Source organism: Chenopodium quinoa, unplaced genomic scaffold (genome assembly GCF_001683475.1).
Source record: "Chenopodium quinoa cultivar QQ74 unplaced genomic scaffold, ASM168347v1, whole genome shotgun sequence".
NCBI classification, from domain to species: Eukaryota; Viridiplantae; Streptophyta; class Magnoliopsida; order Caryophyllales; family Amaranthaceae; genus Chenopodium; species Chenopodium quinoa.
In genome coordinates, this window is record NW_018743292.1 from 11,009,593 (window position 1) to 11,019,521 (window position 9,929).

Sequence of the window (9,929 nt, forward strand, 5' to 3'; positions counted from 1 at the left end):
GCAATTAAGATAAAAGTAGGCCCTCTTTTCAATATAATGTACAATTTTTCCTTGTTTTTGAATAAGTGTTCCGCTTTGACCTTCACGAAAGTTTAAGAGTAAGAATTATTCAATGTATTAAATTATTACAGAAGCGAAATATGTTGGCACAATTATAAAGATGGATTTCTTTTAAAAATGATAAAGAGGTATGGGATATTGGTGGGTAGGAAAATATTAAAAATTTGTTACAATAATTCCAAAATATGGGAATGAAACACTGATTTAAAAAAACGGTTGAAAATAAAAATAAAGCACATTTTTATAAAATGGTGGGAGTATCTAAACCTCTAAATAAGTAGTTCTTTAATTTACTGTTGAATAAGTATCTAAACCTTCAAATAAGTAGGACATGCTACATGTATGGCTCTCACTGTTTCGAACCATGCACCTACTTCACCATGAAGATGCACAGTTACAGCTGAACCACCACTATTATACCACATCATCTTTACAACAAAATATATATATAGGAATTTGAGGCTCCGACCAGTATTGGGCCCTGCACGGTTGCGCTGGCCGCACCGCCTAAAGGTCGGGCCTGATATTGATACCAACACGAGTACGACACGACACGACAATTTATAATTATGTCAAAGTTCAAAATCTTAGTTTAATATTATATTGATGACCTAATGTCAATCAAATTAATATTGGATTTCATAATTAATCGCACGCATCACGTGCACATAAAACTAGTAAGCCCTGAAATAAGTGAATAAGGTAAATAGAACAGGGCCTAAATAATTATACAAGATCAAAGCATAATATATGAATATTTTAAAAATTGAAACGTTGCAAAAAAAAATAAAAAAAAATAAAATAAAAAATAAAATTAAATTAAATTAAAAAAATAAAAAAATTCACGACATGTATTTTAAAACCCATATGGGTTAAGACTTATTTCATGTTAACTTCAAATTAATTCCCTTTTTACAAAACACAATACGATAATGTATATTATCCTCGTTTCACAATAGTTGCATCAATTTGACAATGCATGTTTGTCAAAACTTTACTATTTTGTAAATATACTAATCATTTATATTTGAGATCAAAATAATTATATAAACTAGTTGTTGGGCATAACAATTATTGTGCATAAAATTCATGATTCAATTCTACTTCTATTGATTTATTATTATGTGTCTTTTATTTAGCCTAAAGATCAAGGTATCAAAATCCTTATACATGTCATAAATTTAATGTATGATGAAATATGAAATGGAATAATAACCAACAAAGGAGATTGATGGGATGGTGCCACCTGACATATTCAAAATGTTTATAATATATAGCGTACATATTCAGAATGTTTATAATATATAGTGTAGATATAAATTGTTTCATTCATATTGGTAAACTAAAGATGGTCAAAGTGAATAGGATCACAGGGTCATCACAAAAGGATTAAAACCATGACCAATGTACTTTAGCTCATGGAAAAGCTCACCTATTTGTGCCGTAACAACATAAGGTGCACCTAATTGTATATTGTATATTGCCATTTAATTAGTTTTTATTTTTACTCTAATAGAATTTGGTGAGATGAATAATACTTATTCTATGTCAAAGAGATTTGACTAAAATCCTTTAGTCATCTTCGTTTAAAATTCTTTTAATATGATTGTTTTGGTATATTCTTAATGACACATTAATTTCTTTTGATTGTTTTTAGTATATATTGATTTGCATAATCACTTTTCTCATTTCATTTGTTTGTTAATTTGCATACAGCATACATGGTATAATACTAATTTTTCACATGATTGTTTTTTACTTTCCTTGATTTCAATATAATTCATTGAATCATTCACTACAAATAATTGCAGAGAAGGTAATAAATAAATGTTTTTATCGGGGTCAGAGTTAATTCATAAATAGTCTAAAAGTCAAACCTCACATCATTACAGACATCATATCCAGTAAATAGAAGAAATATATTTTGATATCAAACATATCAATCTACTCAATATCAATTCACTACTAATTACGAATCCACTTTACTCATTTCTAAGCCAAACCAATTCACAAATTCAGATAACTCTCAACCAAGACTCCAAAAATTCAAATTACAAATCACAAACACACGGTTCAATGTACGATCTAGACCGCACTGAAAACAACCCTATTGACATCGACGTAATGCCAACAACTAAAAAAAAAAGACCAGAAACGGAACAAAGAAGAAGAGAACGGCCGGTGGGTACAACGGCCTCCACTAAACAAAACCCAAAACCTCCCAATTCCCAAATTTATAACCAAACTCTTTTCATTCTTTCTTTCTTTCTTTCTTTCTTTCGTTTTCTTTCCTTTTTCTTTTTTTAATTTCTTCACACCAAACACCCCTTTATACATCAACATCTCACCATTACTCCGCCATTTTTACTTCCCTTTCACTTCTTTCTCTGTTCTTCATCACTCCCATTTTTCTCTCTCCTCTTAATAATCAACCCCCAATTTTCATCAAATTCAACACCATTAATTGATTGTACTTCTGGAAATTTTGACAAAAATTTAAATACTATTGCGTTTTGAGTAATCTTAACGCCATTTTTCACGCATTCCCAATTTTAGTTTTTGCCCATTTCTCCAATTATTGCGATCATTTTCTTGTACGATCTCTTTCTCTCTCTTATTATTTTTTGTAATTTCTTCGTACAATTTTGTTTGCGAATCTGATTCTGTATTTTGAGTTGATATTCCGAGTCAAATTCCGAGTTCGATCTATTTTTTTCTTTTAAATTTGTTCCCCTTTTTTTGTAATTTGAAATTTTTTTGTCGCTTTTCGAATATTCTGGTATTGTCTTTTGGGCGCTTTAATTTATCTCATGATCGTGCTTTTATTGCTCTTAATATTTTCTACTTTAATTTTCTTTAATCAATGCAATTATGCAATTACTGTAGAATAACTTTTAGGGTTTTAATTGGATTAATTATTGATTTCCTTTTTACCCTAAATGATTCGATGAATTTTTTTTTCGTATTCTTATAAAAAAATATGTTGAATTATATTTATAATTATATTATGCTAATTGAAATTGCAGGAATTTTTGGTGTATATGCTTAGAGAAACAATCATCATAAGAAGAAATTATGGGTTCTCAGTTGGAAATTCAACCTCGTGAGCTTAAATTTATCGGTTAGTCACTAATTTTGCAATTTTGATTGGATGTTATTATTTATTTATTTGGTTTGTTTTCGGATATTTGCAATGATTTAATTTACCTTTTAATTATCGCGATTTTTGCAGTAGTTTGACCACTTTTTTTTAATGGGATGATTTTATATGATTGCTATTATTGACGTTTAACTTCTTTTTTGGGGACTAGTAGTTGAATTGAACAAACAGATCAAGTGTACAGTTAGCCTCAGCAACAAAACTGACCAATATGTTGCTTTCAAGGTACAATATGAATGTCCTTTGGTTTGAATTTGATACGAAGTAATATGGATTACGATTATACTGTCGTCCTGTTGCTTGCTTGAACATTTCTGTATTCGTTGAGATTTTGGTGATTTGAAGGAAACGAGTTTTGTGACCTGAGCATGATTGTTGCAGGTTAAGACTACATCGCCGAAGAAATATTGTGTGCGGCCTAATGTTGGTGTCATTCAGCCAAAATCAGTCAATGAATTCATTGGTATGTCATTATATATATGTAATTGTTTAGCTCTATTTGCATCTCATAATCAATAGGTAAGATTTGACTTCAATTATCATAGTTTATTACTTTGATGACCATATATCAAAATTTGAAGCATTAAATTTGTAACTGTAAATTGCAGTACTTAAAACAAAAATATGTACCTTTGTAAGAGGATGACTTCTGTTATTTTAATTTCGATGATATGCAGATAGAAGTACTGGTTTAAGTTAATAAAATCTGGTTATGTAAGTCGAGTATATTTAACTTGCATGGTAAAAGTTTAGCATATGAAGAATTGAAGATAACAGGAGTTTTGAGGTAGAATTTAGTAACATTTAGAGCCACTTTGGAGGAAAGCCCTCAGCAATTACTCCTTTTGCCTTGTGGGGATTTGTCAATGTATACACAAATATGGCAGATTTAAGTGATTATAGAATACTTCTTTTTATATAGAGTTTTATTTTGTTGATAGAAAGTTCAAGATTTTATGGTGAATGTTGTGTGTTGGCAAACATGAACGTCAAAATGGTAATTATAAACAGAGGAAGCAGGTGAAAACCATATTCCCAAATGATGCATGAGGGCACTTTGATGTTTGTATTGCATGATGATATTTTACTTTGGTTAACTTAACATGGGAAACTCTTATGCGCAGCTAGTGTTTTGTGATTATTACTTTGAAGTAGAATTTCTAGACCATAAAGCATCCTCTGTATCATTATTCTTGAGCCTTGACATAACCCTTTAGAAATGAGGATGGTTTAATACTTTAATTTGAATGCTCTGCTGTATATATGGTCACTTTTCATCTGTTAGCTGATGTTCTAAAATTTATATTGATTGTTGAATTCTAAGATTTATAGGATGTGAGGTTTATCCAAAGTCTACTTTTTGGTACTTAGTAGACTTGTGGGTACTTAGTGTGTCTTAGCCTAGCTGTCTCATAAGCCTCTGTTAACCTTGTCATGGTGAAATTGCATCACTCATATCCTGTTACTTCCCTAAAATATCTCTGTAATATCTTTACTATTGATATCAAGTGTAGATTTTGTATTGAGGTCTTTAGGAATTTTGGAAAAGGTTTTATATGGGCTAGACATAAGTGAGTGATTTTATGATTTTATTATTTCTTGAAATGTGTTATTACTCCAAAAACATACCATCTGATCTTTAGTGATGATCGGCCCATGTAACTTGCTCATTTTCAATAATTTAAGAAGTCAGTTATTGTATATTTGGGGCTAGGGGAATTAACAGTCTCATTTTTGAGTCTTGAAGCATGCTATTGTTGCTAGAGACCAGTAACTGATTTTGGCTGGTTCAGCCTCCTGCAGTCCTGCTTTTCAAAGTTTAGCTTTTGAGATTTGAGAATAATGATGAAAAAGTAATAAGGATGAGTCAGATAGTGATGTCAGAGTCTACTAGTTTAGCCTCTTTTAACACTCCACCTACTTTATTCTTTGCCTTGTCTTTCTCCCTTTTCTTCCTGGTTTATACCACTGTTTGAATCTGATTAACAATCTTAATTGATGCAGTTAGAACTCAGTTCCCTTTTTCATACTTTTTTTGGTGCAGTCATTATGCAAGCTTTGAAAACAGCTCCAGCTGATATGACTTGCAAAGATAAGTTCTTGGTTCAGAGCACAATTGTTCCTGAAGGAACAATGGAGGAGGACATTACGTCTGAAATGGTATGAGTCAATTGTTGATACTGATTATTTTAAAGTTTGCATATATGCTTATTTTGGTGGACTTATGGTTACTGTTTATCTTGCAGTTTTCTAAGGATGGTGTGAAGTATATTGAAGAGATAAAAATGAGAGTGAACCTTGTTATCCCAACTCCACCATCTCCAGAGTTGTTACCCCTCAACGGAACAGTGAAACAGGTAACAATTTCTGACATTTGAAGTTGGTAGATGATTATAATTCTACAGGGAAAACACTCCCAATCACAGTTTTTATGAAGCAAAGTAGGCATATTATTAGGTCTTGAATTCTGTTTTGCAGCCCATTCTGTGCTTTAACTTTGAGTTGTTTTCTTGTTGGTTATATGTCTACTTCTCTATTTTTGTTTGATTGCAACACTTCCATATTTAAGGTCAAACTTCATTTACTTTAACCTTGCTTTTCTTTTTCAGCAAATGTTATCAAATGTGGTCTTCCTGGATATTTCTTAATATTTGTTTGAATGTGTCAATTTTTCATTGTATGTTACTAATTTGCAATTTAATATAAATATTGTCAGAGTTTTGCATTGTAGATTGTAAAAAGACGTGTGTTGCTATATAAAAGAAACTGGGGATGCATTAATATAGGAGTTTTCAAATCTTCTGCTTGCTTCATGCAATGTGTTTCTGGTTACATTGACTTATTTTTGATATGTTATGCCCCCTGAATAATGATAGCAAGTTTCATTTTATTGAATTCTTAAATTTCAAGATGTTTAGCAAGAATTTGGTGGTGTTTATTCCCCCTTTTTTTTATGCTGCAGGTTGATGATCATGTTGAGTCTAAAACAGTAAACCGGGAGGATTTGAAGCCAGTGAAGGATACAGTCCATACGGATGTTGCTCGATCTCAAGATGTGAAATCAGAACCAATTAAGCAGATGAATTTTGATCTAAACAAGGTTGTTGACTCTAGTGTGAAGAAAGATGTTGAGCCACAACTCACCAAGGATAGTAAGGAAATAAAACCAATAACAAGAAACAATGAGGAATCACAAGTTATTGAGTCGAGAATCCCAGTGATTGAGGAGGATCAAAGATTATTCAGGGATGTTGAAGAGATGAAATCAAAATTACATGAACTTGAGTCGAAATTAAGCAAGGTCAGTTTTTTTATTAGATTTTGCTTCATTAACTGTGACGTTATGCTTCTCCACCTGTCCTTGTTGGTTCTCCCCTGTCCTCATTGGTTCTCCCCTGTCCTCTCCCCTCCTGGGTGGTTCTTCTCTTTATATTTTTTTCTTAAGCCTGTTCTTTTACTTTTGACTTCCTTTCATAGTGCTAATTTTTGAGTATTGAAAAGATACTCTCACAATTTTGCTGAAACTCAGATATGAAATTGGTGGTGCTTTTTGCTAATTGATAGCCTGGTGTACAGTTTTCTATATGTTTTGTTTCCTCAATTTTTACTAGGATGACATTGGCTGGGATGTGCTTGAGGCTTGGAGTATTTTACATCATTACTACGTTACACATCTTCTCTCAACATTTCTCTTTTCTGATTGACATATTTTATTAAGCAAGCTTACAGGGAGTGCAATATGTGAAACAATGGGCAAAATATCATGTACAAGGAAATGGTTAATGTTAGGTAATTTCACATAAGAATAAGATAATTAAAGATCAGAACTTTGAATGGGTCGCATACATGGTGAAATCTCTCTTATAATTTTTTTTAGCATTTTTCTTCAATCTGACCATTGTTATTCAACATTCCAAATGCAAGACTTTTTTGAAGTCAAATTACCATGAATATTTCTGGCAAATCATTATAACAGGCACTCCCCTCTGTTGTAGATGCTTGGATAATTATTCCAAACTAGCCTGGATCTTCTCTGTTTTGCTCAACTTGCATATCGTCTGACATGACCTCATAATTCTTGACTGCTATCCTACGTTATCTGGTCTTTTGTTATATGCTTTGCAAATAACCAAAAATTTGTCTTGTGGATTTTGCAGGCTGAAGTGACCATTTCAAACCTGACAGAAGAGAGGAGGCTGGTCATTCAGGAAAGGGAGAACCTGAAACAAGAGATGGTACTTTTCTTTTTATACTAATTTAAAGAAGTTTAAATTTAAAAGTTTTTCAAGGAAAATAGCAATAGCCTCTTTTTGATTGTGAAGTTTAGGCTGAAGACCTCTTTGTAATTGCACAATCTGGCTGCACTCAATTATATCTCATATTTTGGCCTAGGCAAGTGTCTAGTTCAGGTTATATAGCCACTAGGAAGCTTATTATTGACTTGGAGAATTATTGCACATTTTCCCTCTGTTTGGCTGTTGCTAAAAATAGACCATGTTGATCTCATTTTTGGCGTTTGTTTATGGCTAATGCCTTGTCTTTTAAAATTTTCTGCAGTCTTTTCTAAAATCGAGAAAAGTAGAAAGAAGAGTGCAGGATGGGTTTCCACTTATGTTTGTCTGCATGGTAGCACTCATCAGTCTTATCGCCGGGTATGGCTTTCATCTCTGAGAACAACCAGTTTTTGAGGCCTGAGCATGAACCACATCCTTAAGCCTCTTCCACTCTTCAAATACAAAGAATAGTTGAGGCTCTCTGTCAGCCTAGTTTGCAGAGACAGGGTAATGTGAGAACGTAGTTGTGGCAGCCATGAGGTATTGTGTATATGTTAGAATCAGTCGATATTATTTGTACATGACCATACCCCCCCCCCCCTTCTCTCTCTCTCTCTCCCTTTTGCTCTCTTATATTACTCTTGAGATGATGAGAATAAGTCGATAGTGTATGAACACAAAGGGTTGCTCTGTATGTGTGGATATTTTATATAGATGTATGTTTTGCCCTCTAGTAAAAAATACAAGGGTTGAATATTCCCCCTGTTGCGATACTGAAGTGGACTGCAATGTAATTGATTTTCCTTTCATTCTGGCAATCTAGCTAAGTTAAGATGGTTTGAAACAGCTTTTTCCTCGAATGTTAAGTCCATTTTGATTGTATTTTGATTCACTATAAGATGGTTTGAAACAGCTTTTTGGATTTTTAATACCTTTCCGCTTTGTATTTTGATTCACTGGTACTCGGTAATTTTAGATTATTTGGCTGACTCCCATGCACCATGCGGCTCAAATTGTTGGAACGAGGAGAAAATTTTAAAAGCGGGGTGTAATAAGTTGGATGAATTGGGTTGTACTTTGCCAACTCCAAATCTCCAATTTCAGTTCAAAACTATTTGAACTCTGACTAATCACGAACTTTATTTAGTTCAAGCTTTATCTTTTATTGACATTTTATAAATTTTTACGGATTTTTTTTTTTTTTGAATTTTTTACATAGTTAAATTTGCTATATAGTCCAAAGAATAACATAAATGTAGATAACACTATATTCAAAAGATTAACGACTTTGGAATGGACTTCATGCTCTTCTGAGTTCTCAATTCACTTGCTATCTTGAATGCTTTACTCTGTAGCTTAGAACCAACCTCAAATGGCAAGCATGTCATGCGGCATATTGATCAAACTGGCTTTATAAACAAGCAAAAGTCTTGTGTAAGGCGGGAGTACGTTAATTTTATTGTAAAACCGTCAGTTTGGGGGTAACTTTAACTATTTTTATATTAACTTTAACCCCTGAAAGGATAACTTTTAATTTGTCATTGATTTGAATTTTATTTTAATGTGTAATTACTTATAGCTTCATGATTACATGCTATAAAGGCTAATATGATTAATCTAATACATTATAAGTTTTTGTAAGATAAAATTTGTTATTAGAAAAATAATAACTATTGTAGTATAAAGGGTAACTTTGAATACTTTTAAGATAACTTTAACCCTCTTACAATAAATTAACGTACACCCGTCTTTTTGGAGAGACACTAATGATGGGTATTTGGACAATTAAGTTCCATTAAGTAATTGATTATTCCCTCTATTTTAGTAATCACATATCTTCGAATTTTATATAATTTACGTAGTATATATTAACTTAACCATATACTATTACTAATACATAGATATAGTAGTTATGTGTCTCTTTGGAGACATCTGATAATTGTTGTTATGTAAAATGTTAATGGATTAATCACAATGCATTTTTTTATATTACCAACTTTTTATAATTTTTATAAATTAGATAATTAAGATATTGATGATTAAAATGATAAATTTTAAATAATTAATTTAACTATTTAAACTTTTTACATCATTATACACTTTGACTATAAATTTTTTTATAATATATAAACTTTTTTTAATATATAATTGTACAAAATTGATAATTAAGATATTCAAAAGTTATGTATTGATAAAAATGCCTAAAAACAAGCAATTTTTCAATGGAGGGGGTAACAATAAAAAAATTTATTTCACAAATAAACAGAGAAATGATATTTCTCTAATTATTTATATTTGAAGTCTAAAATGGACAGGTAATCAATGTATTCTCTCACACCATGTGTACGAGTCAATGTTGGAGTGCATTTAGTTGAAAAGTCCCAAATTACAAATTTTGTTTATCAAATGAAAAAACAATAAATAAATCAACAAGA

The 9,929-nt window shown here is 31.6% G+C and overlaps 1 protein-coding gene across 2 annotated transcripts; it reads left to right on the plus strand.

The window, feature by feature from the left end:
- Positions 1-2,211: 2,211 nt before the first annotated feature.
- Positions 2,212-8,354, plus strand: LOC110737009 (vesicle-associated protein 2-2-like). Of its 2 annotated transcripts, none has more exons than XM_021917353.1 (9): positions 2,212-2,654; positions 3,087-3,181; positions 3,372-3,445; positions 3,602-3,683; positions 5,265-5,380; positions 5,467-5,577; positions 6,183-6,521; positions 7,378-7,455; positions 7,778-8,354. In XM_021917353.1, the coding sequence occupies exons 2-9, from the start codon at positions 3,136-3,138 to the stop codon at positions 7,889-7,891; spliced, it is 960 nt and encodes a 319-aa protein (XP_021773045.1). In that variant the 5' UTR covers positions 2,212-2,654; positions 3,087-3,135; the 3' UTR covers positions 7,892-8,354. The 2 variants fall into 2 exon arrangements, with proteins under 2 accessions (XP_021773045.1, XP_021773046.1); XM_021917354.1 differs by having other exon boundaries at positions 2,214-2,654; positions 3,375-3,445.
- Positions 8,355-9,929: the final 1,575 nt, after the last annotated feature.